Source organism: Oryx dammah, unplaced genomic scaffold (assembly GCF_014754425.2).
Source record: "Oryx dammah isolate SB20612 unplaced genomic scaffold, SCBI_Odam_1.1 HiC_scaffold_25, whole genome shotgun sequence".
Taxonomy (NCBI): Eukaryota; Metazoa; Chordata; class Mammalia; order Artiodactyla; family Bovidae; genus Oryx; species Oryx dammah.
Genome location: NW_024070209.1, coordinates 25,474,483 through 25,488,138, shown reverse-complemented (window position 1 = coordinate 25,488,138; position 13,656 = coordinate 25,474,483). Strand labels below are relative to the sequence as shown.

Genomic DNA, 13,656 nt, shown 5'->3' with positions numbered 1-13,656 from the left:
TTGACATTAGTTAAAATGGGCTGGAAGAAGCACAAGCTGGAATCAAGATTGCCGGGAGAAATATCAATGACCTCAGATATGCAGATGACACCACCCTTACGGCAGAAAGTGAAGAGGAACTAAAAAGCCTCTTGGTGAAAGTGATGGAGGAGAGTAAAAAGTTGGCTTAAAGCTCAACATTCAGAAAACAAAGATCATGGCATCTGGTCCCATCACTTCATGGGAAATAGATGGGGAAATAGTGGAAACAGTGTCAGACTTTTGTTTTTTGGGGGCTCCAAAATCACTGCAGATGGTGATTGCAGCCATGAAATTAAAAGATACTTACTCCTTGGAAGGAAAGTTATGAACAACCTAGATAGCATATTCAAAAGCAGAGACATTATTTTGCCAACAAAGGTCCATCTAGTCAAGGCTATGGTTTTTCTAGTGGTCATGTATGGATGTGAGAGTTGGACTGTGAAGAAAGCTGAGTGCCAAAGAATTGATGCTTTTGAACTGTGGTGTTGGAGAAGACTCTTGAGAGTCCCTTGGACTGCAAAGAGATCCATCTAGTCCATCCTAAAGGAGATCAGTCCTGGGTGTTCATTGGAAGGACTGATGCTGAAGCTGAAACTCCAATACTTTGGCCGCCTCATGCGAAGAGTTGACTCATTGGAAAAGATCCTGATGCTGGGAGGGATTGGAGGCAGGAGGAGAAGGGGACGACAGAGGATGAGATGGCTGGATGGCATCACTGACTCGATGGACATGAGTTTGGGTAAATTCCGGGAGTTGGTGATGGACAGGGAGGCCTGGCGTGCTGCGATTCAGGGGGTTGCAGAGTCGGACACGACTGAGCGACTGAACTGAACTGAACTGATACTTGATACTGGAATAGGATTTTGATACATAGATTTTCATTACTCCTCTTTTCCCTGAGGATTTAGTTAGCATTATTCCACTATCTTCTGTCACTACACATGCCTGTGGCAAAGAATGAAGCCAGCCTGATTTTTTTCTCACTTTGTAGATGAATTGAACTTGTTACCTGAATGGCAAAAAGATTCCTTCTTTATTGTTGATGCCCAGGAATGCTATTAAGATATGTCATTATTTTGATTATTCTGTGTCTGTTCACCTAAAGCATGGTAGGACTTTGGATTCTAGGATAAGAAGGCTTATGAAGGGTTTTTTAAAAAGATGGATTCTTAAATTATTTGTACTTGGTTAGTTGAAAAATAACTTAGTTATCTTTTATGAAATATATAACTTTTTGAAAGAGAATAAAATAGGTTTAAACAAATTTTAAAAAGTATTTATTTCCTTTCGTTTGTCCCTAGGTACTTTTTTGATTTCCTCTTTGATTTCCTGAGTGAGCCGTTGGTCGTTTAATATCATATGGTTTAGCCTCCATGTGTTTGAATTTTGCAGGTTTTTTCTAATAGTTGATTTCTAGCCTCATAATATTGTGGTCAGAAAAGATGCTTGATACAATTTCAGTTTTCTTAAATTTACTGAGGCTTGCTTTACGGTCCAGTACATGATTTATCCTGGAGAATGTTCCATGTGCACTTGAAAAAAATGTGTATTCTGCTTCTTTTAGAGAGAATGCTCTTTAAATAACAGTTAAGAACATCTGGTCTAATGTATCATTTAAAGCCTGTGTTTCCTTCCTGATTCTGTCTGGACGGTCTGCTGTTGATGTAAGTGGGATGGTAAAGTCTTCCATTGTTGTTGTGTTACTGTCAGTTTCTCCTTCTATGTTAGCATTTGCCTTATATTTCAAGATGCTTCTATATTGGGTGCATATATATTTATACGGAGAAGGCAATGGCACCCCACTCCAGTACTCTTGCCTGGAAAATCCCATGGATGGAGGAGCCTGGTGAGCTGCAGTCCATGGGGTCTCTAAGAGTCAGACAAGACTGAGCGACTTCACTTTCACTTTTCGCTTTCATGCATTGGAGAAGGAAATGGCAACCCACTCCAGTGTTCTTGCCTGGAGAATCCCAGGGACAGTGGAGCTTGGTGGGCTGCCGTCTATGGGGTTGCACAGAGTTGGACACGACTGAAGTGACTTAGCAGCAGCATATATTTATAACTGTTAAATCTCCTTCTTGCATTGACCCTTTGATCATCATTTAGTGTCATTCTTTGTTTCTTATAACAGTCTATATTTTAAAGTCTATTTGTCTGATGCTAGTATTGCTGCTCAGTCTTTCTTTTGATTTCCTTTTGCATGGAATACCTTTTCTATCCCCTCATTTTCAGTCTTTATGTGTCTCTGGATCTGTACGAGTCTCTTGTAGGCAGCATCTATCTGGGTTCTGTTTTTGTATCCATTCAGCCGGTTTATGTCTTTTGGTTGAAGCATTTAGATGAAGATAATTACCAGTATGTATGTTCGTTTTGTCATTTTATTAATTGTTTTGGATTTGTTTTTGTAGGTCTTTTCTCCCCATTTTGTTTTTATGATAAAACTTTCAATAAAAACCCCTCAGAAAGTAGGCAGCAAGGGAGCATGTCTCTACATAATACAGGCCACATGAGACAGATGCACAGCCAGCACCATACTCAGTGGTGAAATGCATGAAGCATTGCCTCTGAGATCAGAAACAAGAGAAGGATGCCCACTCTCACCACTTTTATTCAACATAGTTTTGGAAATCCTAGCCATGGCAGTCAGAAAAAGAAAAAGATGTAAAAGGAATCCAAATAGGAGAAGAACTAAGACTGTCACTATTTGCAGATGACATGATGTTATACATAGGAAATCCTAAAGATGCTACCTGAAAACTACTAGAAGTCAGTAATGAGTTTGGTAAAGCTGCTGGATACAAAACTAATGTAGAGAAACCTGTTGCATTTCTATACACTAATAATGAAATATCAGAAAGAGAAATTACAGAAACAGTCCCGTATATCATTGCATCAAAAGGAGTGAAATACCTGGGGATAAACCTACCTAAGTAAGCCAAAGACCTACTCTGAAAACTGTATAAGACACGACGAAAGAAACTGAAGATGTTACAGACTAATGGAAAGATATACCATGTTCTTGGATTGGAAGAATCAATATTGTTGGAATGACCATACTACCCTACAGATTTAATGCAATGCCTATCAAATTACCAGTGGCATTTTTCATAGTACTGGAACAAAAATTTTAAAATTTGAATGAAAACATGTAAGACCCCAAATAGCCAAAGCAATCTTGAGGAAGAATAACACTCCCTGACATCAGACTACTACAAAGCTAGTCATGAAAACAATGTGGTACTGTCAAAAAAACAGACATATAGATCAATAGAGCAGAATAAAAAGAAGTAAACGCATGCACTTACAGTCAGTTAATTTACAAGAGAGGAAGCAAGAATATATGTTGGAGAAAAGACATTCTCTTTAATAAGTGGTGCTGGGAAAATTGGGACAGCTACATGTAAACATAAAACTAGAACATTCTCTAATGCCATATACAAAAGCAATTCAAAATGGATTAAAGTCCAACTCTTTGTGATTCCATGGAATGTAGCCCACCAGGCTCCTCTGTCCATGGGGATTCTCCAGGCAAGAATACTGGAGTGGGTTGCCATGCCCTCCTCTAGAGGATTTCCCGATCCAGGGATTACACCCGGGTCACCTGCATTGTAGGGCTTCCTTCATAGCTCAGTTGGTAAAGAATCCACCTGCAATGCAGGAGACCCCGGTTCAATTCCTTGGTTGGGAAGCTCCCCTGGAGAAGGGATAGGCTACCCACTCCAGTATTCTTGGGCTTTCTTTGTGGCTCAGTTGGTAAAGAATCTGCCTGCAATATGGGAGACCTGGGTTCGATCCCTGGGTTGGGAAGATCCCCTGGAGAAGGGAAAGGCTACCCATACCAGTACCCTGGCCTAGAGAATTCTAGGCGTGTTTACTCCGTGGGGTTGCAAAGAGTCAGACACGACTGAGCGACTTTCACTTTTTGCACACAGATTCTTTACTGCTGAACCACCAGAGAAGCCCAGAGAACAGTAAGAAGTTCCTTAAAAAACTAAGAACAGAGTTACCATATGATCCTGCAATCCCATTCCTGGGCATATATCTGAAAAGATGAAAACTTTAATTCAAAAAGATATGTGCATGTTCACAGCAGCACTGTTTACAGTAGTAAGATATGGAAACAGCTTAAATGCCCATCAATGAATGAATAAAAATGATGTGTAAACACACACACACACACACACACACACACACAGAGTGGAATACTACTGAGCACACACACACACACACACACACACAGTGGAATACTACTCAGCCATCAGAAAGAATGTCATTTGCAGCAGCATGGATGGACCTAGACGTTATCATATTAAGTGAAGTCAGGCAGAGAAAGACAAATGTATGACATGACTTACATGTGGAATTCTTAAAAAATGATACAGATGAATTTATTTACAAAACAGACTCATAGACATGAACCCCTTTGGTAAACTTACAGTTACCAAAGGGGCTCATGGGGTGGGGATGGGGGAGGTAAATTACTAGTTTGGGATTAACATATACACACTATTATATATCAAGTGGATAACCAACAAGGACCTTCTGTGTAGCACATATCTTTTAATAACTATAATGGAAAAGAATCTAAAACAAGTACGTATGTAACAGTCACTTTGGTGCACACCTGAAACCAGCAGAAGATTGTAAATGAACTGTTCTTCAGTTTTTAAAAATGGTTATTTAAAAAAATATGTCTTCTCTGTTTGTAGAATTGTAATACTTATTATTTTATCATTTTGTAAATTACTGAAAATATTTTTTATGCTATTGTGAGTGAAGTATAAGGTGTGAGTTCTTTTTATACTAATTTTCTGTTAATTTGGCTAAATAACTTCAAAATGTTGATTTCCTTTTCTTACTGTTCACTTAAAAAAAAATTTTGTTTTTTTAATTTTTAGGTAGAGTCCAAACAGTGTATCAGCTGAGTCATGATATTGATGTTGGTCGTTTCCAAACACTAATGGAATGTTTAACTGGCACTTTTGAAGAAGTGAAAATTTTAGCATTTGATCTTCTAATGAAGTTACCAAAAACATTTGTACAATTTCAGGTATTTGGACTTTTCTTCTGTAAGTGTAAATGTGATGTATGCATGAAAAATTTCTATCTTAGCAGCAGATAAAGCAGTCTGTGGATTGTCCAGGTTCTTTGCTTCTGCCTTCTTGCATCTTTTGTTTCAGTTATCATTACCTCTCCAGTTGCAGGTGATGGGATAGCGAAGGTAGAGATGGGTAGTGGGGCAGGAGGAAATGTTGTAAGAGAAAGAAAATCCAGATCAGTGAGCTTTGCTTTTTAAAAAACTTGTTTTGATAAAAAGGGAAGTGTAGGAAGCAGTAGGTTTTATTGTTTACAAGATTATTGATAGATTTCAGTAAACTGTGGTTGCCCCAGTTCCCCTGGACCTGTTAATATTCGATCAAAACACATCACTTACAGTAACTTGATTTTTTTTTGAGATAATCTCTCTGCTTCGTGGACTGGGAAGTGCGTGTAAGTGAGGTAGAGAACATGTTTCTGATGTTCCAACAAGCAATAGCTAAACTGAGACTGAAACTCAGAGTACTTGAGGTTAACAACAATTCTCTCCCTGGGCGTTCTGCTGCAGCCCCCATGCTTTTCCTCATGCCTTGCTCGTCCTACCTCGGGGTGAAAATCAAAGATGGGCTCAGGAATGAAGGCACAGCTTGGGAATGGGTCTTTAGGGGACCCAATAGCCCAGGTATTTGACGCTACCTTTGAGACTTAATCTTGGGCAGGGAAGTCATCAGTAGCCGTGGGGTGCCTGGCTCTAGAGCTTTTCTGTGGCTCCTGTGGGAGCTCTGTAGAGGCCATGGGAGCCTTCATGGGGTAGCAGCTGAGCCATGGTCTGGGCTCCAGCTATTAGGCTCTTGTAGGTGCAGTGGGATTCTGTAGGAGCACATGTCAGAGAGCCCAAGGTGTTTCCACTGCTTCTGGAGGACATTGCAAATCGCAGACATCTCTTCTGATTTGGCTTCAAATTGAGAGTTGCTCTCTAGTGTTTGCCTGTCCTGGTGGTCTTTCAGGGGTCTTGATGAACAGAAGCTTCTTCAATGCTTAGGCTGCTCATTTTTGTACTTTATGAGTTTTTAAAGAAGATGCTTTCTCTTTCTCTGTCTCCTTCTACCAACCCTTGCCTCTTACCTTTCATCACACTGAAGCTTTGTATCATATGTATAACTATGCCTCATTCTTGACTATTTTGAGAGTACCTGAAGTGAGGAAAGGTATATATTATGGTACCTATATGAAATACCTGGTTCTCACCTGAACTGTGTAACTATTTTGACAAACGTGCATGGTATAGAGACACAAACTATAGAATTCAGGAAACTTAGGACATATGGCTTGCTCTAGGATTCTAGTGGTTATGTATTTGGTCTGGCTTGTGTATTAGTAAACTGGTCCTAAGAATAGGCATTTGAGACTTTAAAATATTAATTATGCATTATACTTTCAAAGTCTTTGAGTAGAACCTATGTAGTGTATAATTAACTTTTTAATATAGTTAACTTGAAAACGTTGTTTGGATGCTGGCCTAATCTCTCTAAGGACCTGCATATTCATATTTTGATGACATATCTTTCAAATATATGACTTTACTACTCACCTAGTCTCTTGCACTTCTTTCTTTTGGAGCTACATATCCAAAGTCTTTTTGTTGTGTTTTGACTGTCCTGAAATGAAAGAACAAAGGTGCTGTTTTAAATTCCAAAGGCTATTTATTTTGTTTCTTACTAATTGGCTAGTTAGGCAGTTTAGGGACTTATTGTCAGTTACAAAAAATGATTTAGATGCTTGATTGATTTCTTTCTAATGTTTATTTAGATTTGAGCTTCTGACCAATGTCTTTCAGTATTTTAGGTCATAAAAAATTAAGCATGAAACAGCAAAGAATTTAAGTGAAAGTAAGCTATATTTGAATCTATTACCTGATATTTGAAGACATTATTAAATATTGGTATATCTATGATCAAATTCAAAATTATATTTATGATGACTTTTCCCCTTATAGTAAACAGTTATGAGATAATTTTAGTAGATTGAATATTATTGAGCAACAAAACCCTGAGTGGTGAAACAGACGACTTATTAACCGTGGAGCTGAGACTAGGATCCATGTCTTCTGTCCTCAGCCCCATGCCCTTCCGTGTGTCATTACAGTGAACTGCCCTTTGTTCTGTCTTCTTGAGGACAGGCTGTGTGAGTGGATATTTAGATGAGATACAGTTGTGGAGCTGATGCAGAATTTCTGAGGTTGATCTTATCACTTCACTTTTCACACATATATGTGGAGCTTTGCCAGGAACAGCCTGATGAGTTTGTATTTTCATTGTTGTTGTTCAGTTGCTAAGTCGTATCTGACTTTTTGCGACCCCATGAATTGTAGCCTGCCCAGCTTTCCTGTCTTTCCCTATCTCCCAGAGTTTGCTTAAACTCATGTCCCTTGAGTCGGTGATGCCATCCAACCATCTTTTCCTCTGTTACCCGCCCTGCCCCTGCCCCCTGCTTTTCCTCCTGCCCTCAGTCTTTCCCAGCATCAGGGTTTTTTCCAGTGAGTTGGCTCTTCCTATCAGGTGTTCAAAGTACTGGAGCTTCAGCTCAGCATCAGTCCTTCCAATAAATATTCAAGGTTGATTTTCTTTAGGATTGACTGGTTTGATGTCCCTGCAGCCCAAGGGATTCTCAAGAGCCTTCTCTAGCACCACAATTCAAAAATATCAATTCTTTGCCACTCAGCCTTCATGTGTATGTGTATTTTTCTCCACTGAACTAGCTCTATAGGAATCAGCTGGGGAGAAGGGCAGGAGGTTGACGCCCAGTAAAATGTACCTTGCCATGTAAAAGAACTTTGGGCTATACAGAAATAATGAGGATAATCTGGTTATGGTCAGGGCGGAATTTCTACAGGAAAAAGTATACTTTTGCTGAAGAAAAAGGTTTTTCTTTTTTTTTCACTGATGAACTGTTTATTGAATTTTGAATGGGGTATGTATGGGGTGTCTCATTATATCTTAGGATCTCAGGATTCAGAGAGGTGGTAAAGTGGCAGTGGTGAATTTGGGAATCTGGTCTTCCAGAAGTACCTGCCACTCTACCCCTCTTTCTGCAATGGCTGCCAGTCGGATCACCCCTCCACTAGAGCCATCCCGCTCCATTGCCAAAGCGAGAGCATTGGCAGTGAACTGCAGGCATTCTTCCTTGGCCATGCCTTCCCGGTAGGTAGCATCCACATAGCCATAGATACAGGAGCTCCCGGAGGCCCCGATGGCAAAGGGCTGTCATACCATCATACCCCCCATGGGCACCGAGTGCATCTGTCCCCCTTCTTGGGGGTCCCAGCCACAGTGATGGTTCCTGCCATCAGGTCTCGGGATCGGTAACACATCTCCTTAAAGAGGCTGGCTGCTGTGTGCACCAGCGCAGGCTCGTTCAGCTCAATGCTGTGCAAAGCAAGCTGAGAAGTGACCGCGTCAGCTACTGCTTCGGTATCAGCTGCTGAGCCTGAGCGGCAGCAGAACATATGGTCGTGAATAGGGGTCAGCTTGTCAGTCACTCGATTGGCAATGTACGACCCAGTGGTTGTTCTGGAGTCGCCTCCTAGAACCACGCCCCCATCAAATTGTATGGCCATGATAGTGGTCCCTGTGGAAACTTCCCGGTTCTCCCAGTTCAGTTCAGTTCAGTTGCTCAGTTGTGTCCGACTCTTTGCGACCTCATGAATCGCAGCACGCCAGGCCTCCCTGTCCATCACCATCTCCCGGAGTTTATCCAGACTCACGTCCATCAAGCCCGTGATGCCATCGGGGGCAGTAGCCTCAGGCCCCCAGCCTGGTGCCGGCCTGGTTCCCCAAGCTGCTACTAAGGTGGCCACCATCTTCCTTGAGCAAGGTTTTTCTTTTTGAATTTCCCAACTGAAATTACTTTCAAGACCTTCATCACTAGAACTGATTAAAGTGAAGTTGTGCTCAGTTGTGTCCGACTCTTCACGACCCCATGGACTATAGCCTACCAGGTTCCTCCGTCCATTGGATTTTCCAGGCAAGAATACTGGAGTGGGTTGCCATTTCCTTCTCCAGGAGATCTGCCCGACCCAGGGATTGAACTCAGGTCTCCCTCATTGTAGGCAGATGCTTTACCGTCTGAGCCACCAGGGAAGATCTCTAGAAGTGATTAATAATCATTTAATTAATAAAAACGTCAGCCTGTCTTCAGGGAATTAGCGTTCATATTGAACAGTTGTGTGGCAAGCTCTGTCTTTAAATATGTATTTTTCCTTCAAATTAAATGTTTCAGCGACAATGACTGAGTCTCTGCTTTATCCTAGGGTTCAGTGAAACTGCAAGGCTTATTCCAAGCAGCTCTGGAGCTTAGTACCAGCACCAAACCATATGACTGTGTAACAGCTTCCTACCTACTGAACTTCTTAATCTGGCAGAATGCTTTGCCATCATCACTGTCTGCTTACTTAAAAACTCAACGGGTTGCATGTGGAGATGGAGATAAGTCTGCTGCTGTGGTAGAAAGTAACACACTAATAGGTTCGTATTGAGGAAATGACCTTTTGCTTTTCCTTATCAAAACCAGTATCTTACTCTCTCACTGTTCATATGATTAGAATATCTAATGGTTAAACACTTACTCTGTGGTTTTGTCTTTTACTTAAGAATTTACCAGCTTAGTAGTTTACCATCATATAAGTATATCATGGATTTCTCCTTTGCACATAAATAGTTTATTCAACTATAATTATTTCTAAACAGAGGATTCATGTTAAATAAGTACATATGAAAATGTACATTACTGGAGCTTTTATTTAAATAAGACCTTGTTTTGTTTACCAAAAATGTACTTTTTTCTCTGCAGAAATTTTACTATGCCAGATCAGTTCAGTTCAGTTCACTCACTCAGTTGTGTCTGACTCTTTGCGACCCCATGAATTGCAGCATGCCAGGCTTCCCTGTCCATCACCAGCTCCCGGAGTGCACTCAGACTCACGTCCATTGAGTCAGTGATGCCATCCAGCCATCTCATCCTCGGTCGTCCCCTTCTCCTCCTGCCCCCAATCCCTCCCAGCATCATAGTCTTTTCCAATGAGTCAACTCTTTGCGTGAGGTGGCCAAAGTACTGGAGTTTCAGCTTTAGCATCATTCCTTCCAAAGAAATCCTAGGGCTGATCTCCTTCAGAATGGACTGGTTGGATCTCCTTGCAGTCCAAGGGACTCTCAAGAGTCTTCTCCAACATCACAGTTCAAAAACATCAATTCTTTGGTGCTCAGCTTTCTTCACAGTCCAACTCTCACATCCATACATAACCACTGGAAAAACCATAGCCTTGACTAGATGGACCTTTCTTGGCAAAGTAATGTCTCTGCTTTTCAACATGCTGTCTAGATTGGTCATAACTTTTCTTCTAAGGAGTAAGTGTCTTTTAATTTCATGGCTGCAGTCACCATCTGCAGTGATTTTGGAGCCCCCAAAAACAAAGTCTGACACTGTTTCCACTGTTTCCCCATCTATTTCCAATGAAGTGATGGGATCAGATGCCATGATCTTCGTTTTCTGAATGTTGAGCTTTAAGCCAACTTTTTCACTGTCCTCTTTCACTTTCATCAAGAGGCTTTTTAGTTCCTCTTCAATTTCTGCCATAAGGGTGATGTCATCTGCATATCTGAGGTTATTGATATTGCTCCCGGCAATCTTGATTCCAGCTTGTGCTTCTTCCAGTCCAGCGTTTCTCATGATGTACTCTGCATATAAATTAAATAAGCAGGGTGACAATATACAGCCTTGACGTACTCCTTTTCCTATTTGGAACCAGTCTGTTGTTCCATGTCCAGTTCTAACTGTTGCTTCCTGACCTGCATACAGATTTCTCAAGAGGCAGGTCAGGTGGTCTGGTATTCCCATCTCTTTCAGAATTTTCCACAATTTATTGTGATCCATGCAGTCAAAGGCTTTGGCATAGTCAATAAAGCAGAAATGGATGTTTTTATGGAACTCTCTTGCTTTTTCTGGAACTCTCTTGCTTTTTCCATGATCCAGCGGATGTTGGCAGTTTGATTTCTGGTTCCTCTACCTTTTCTAAAACCAGCTTGAACATCAGGAAGTTCACGGTTCACATATTGCTGAAGCCTGGCTTGGAGAATTTTGAGCATTACTTTCCTAGCGTGTGAGATGAGTGCAATTGTGCAATAGTTCGAGCATTCTTTTGCATTGCCTTTCTTTGGGATTGGAATGAAAACTGATCTTTTCCAGTCCTGTGGCCACTGCTGAGTTTTCCAAATTTGCTGGCATATTGAGTGCAGCACTATCGCAGCATCATCTTTCAGGATTTGAAAGAGCTCCACTGGAATTCCATCACCTCCACTAGCTTTGTTCGTCGTAATGCTTTCTAAGGCCCACTTGACTTTACATTCCAGGATGTCTGGCTCTAGGTGAGTGATCACACTATCATGATTATCTTGGTTGTGAAGATCTTTTCTGTACAGTTCTTCTGTGTATTCTTGCCACCTCTTCTTAATATCTTCTGCTTCTGTTAGGTCCATACCATTTCTGTCCTTTATCGAGCCCATCTTTGCATGAAATGTTCCCTTGGTATCTCTGATTTTCTTGAAGAGATCTCTAGTCTTTCCCTTTCTGTTGTTTTTCTCTATTTCTTTGCATTGATCGCTGAAGAAGGCTTTCTTATCTCTTCTTGCTATTCTCTGGAACTCTGCATTCAGATGCTTATATCTTTCCTTTTCTCCTTTGCTTTTCGCTTCTTTTCTTTTCACAGCTATTTGTAAGGCCTCCCTGGACAGCCATTTTGCTTTTTTGCATTTCTTTTCCATGGGGATGGTCTTGATCCCTGTCTCCTGTACAATGTCACGAACCTTAGTCCGTAGTTCATCAGGCACTCTGTCTATCAAATCTGGTCCCTTAAATCAATTTCTCACTTCCACTGTATAATGATAAGGGATTTGATTTAGGTCATACCTGAATGGTCTAGTGGTTTTCCCTACTTTCTTCAATTTAAGTCTGAATTTGGCAATAAGGAGTTCATGATCTGAGCCACAGTCAGCTCCTGGTCTTGTTTTTGTTGACTGTATAGAGCTTCTCCATCTTTGGCTGCAAAGAATATAATCCATCTGATTTCGGTGTTGACCATCTGGTGATGTCCATGTGTAGAGTCTTCTCTTGTGTTGTTGGAAGAAGGTGTTCGCTATGACCAGTGCGTTCTCTTGGCAAAACTCTAATGGTGTTTGCCCTGCTTCATTCCGCATTCCAAGGCCAAATTTGCCTGTTACTCCAGGTGTTTCTTGACTTCCTACTTTTGCATTCCAGTCCCCTATAATGAAAAGGACATCTTTTTTGGGTGTTAGTTCTAAAAGTTCTGATAGCCAGATCAGGCTTCCCTTATGGCTCAGTTGGTAAAGAATCCGCCTGCAATGCAGGAGACGTGGGTTTGATCCCTGGGTTGGGAAAATCCCCTGGAGAAGGGAAAAGCTACCCACTCCAGTATTCTGGCCTGGAGAATTCCCCGGACTGTATAGTCTATGGAGCTGCAAAGAGTCGGACGTGACTAAGTGACTTTCACTTCACATAGCCAGTTCATCTTTGTTAATTTTATGTAGAGCAAAGTTCTTTGTCTGTTGGGGTTTATGTTTTAACTGGCTAACACATTCTTCCCTTTTGCTCTTCCCATATAGCGAGTTCTAAAATGTAGGATCTGAGTTGTTTTAGATCTTTAGACCTAATGATTTAAAAAAAATATTTGTTGGAGGTTCGTATACTTAATTTTATCCTATTAGTCTTCATTTTGGAATTGTACTAGACATAAAGACAGATAGGAATTTTTATTAAATAAAACAAAGGTCAGATCTAGAAAGAAAAGTGAACAGTGTTCTAAAATGGTGGGAAAAGCCATGAAAAAGAGGACTAATAATGGGAGAAAATTGGGAGCCATAGATAGTTCTGGTAGAGATGTAGCCATAGAGCTTGGGACAGAGAGATGACGGTGCCATGGAAGGTGACATGTGCCCAACTCTAATTGTTTCAGGGCTGGGTTCCAGAGGGGACCCTGATAAGACGATAAGACGAGGTCTGCAACTGGGGTCAACTGGGGAGTTCATGCTTCATGTAGAGGCGTTTAAAATCCAAGGCATTTTAAAATTGCATAAAATATTTTCAAAAATAAAAAGTATATATATAGAATATATATATGTATAGAATCTAAATAGTAATAGTATAAAAATTTCATGAGGTGTCCCAAGCTTGTGATATCACAAGCTAGGTGATAACACCTAGCTTAAGAAGTGTAGTAGCACCCATAACGTTGAAGCCTCTTACTTATCCTGGTTCCCTCCTCCCACCATGTAATTATTGCCTTATGTTTAATATTAATCTTTTGTCTTGCTTTTACCAAGATTTTACTATTTATATATTATTAAACAATATATTATTTTCTTTTATTAATACATGATTATGAATATTATATAAATAGTACTATATGCATTATACAAATTTACTACAGTTAATTAATGCATTCTCCTATTGATGGACTTCTTTTTTCTATATAAGTAATGCCAATGTGAACATTCTTGTTATTCTTGTTATGTTATTAGATATAACTTC

General features: G+C 40.5%; 1 protein-coding gene and 1 pseudogene across 3 annotated transcripts in view; one reads left to right on the top strand and one right to left on the bottom strand.

Annotated features, from left to right (window-relative positions):
• Positions 1-13,656, top strand: part of THADA (THADA armadillo repeat containing) — a 328,900-nt gene that overhangs the window by 31,031 nt on the left and 284,213 nt on the right. For all 3 annotated transcript variants that reach the window (XM_040224708.1, XM_040224707.1, XM_040224709.1), the window contains 2 exons: positions 4,920-5,071; positions 9,368-9,581. In XM_040224708.1, the coding sequence (XP_040080642.1) occupies positions 4,920-5,071; positions 9,368-9,581 (366 nt within the window). The remainder of the gene's footprint in view (positions 1-4,919; positions 5,072-9,367; positions 9,582-13,656) is intronic.
• LOC120851780 lies at positions 7,987-8,710 on the bottom strand (annotated as a pseudogene).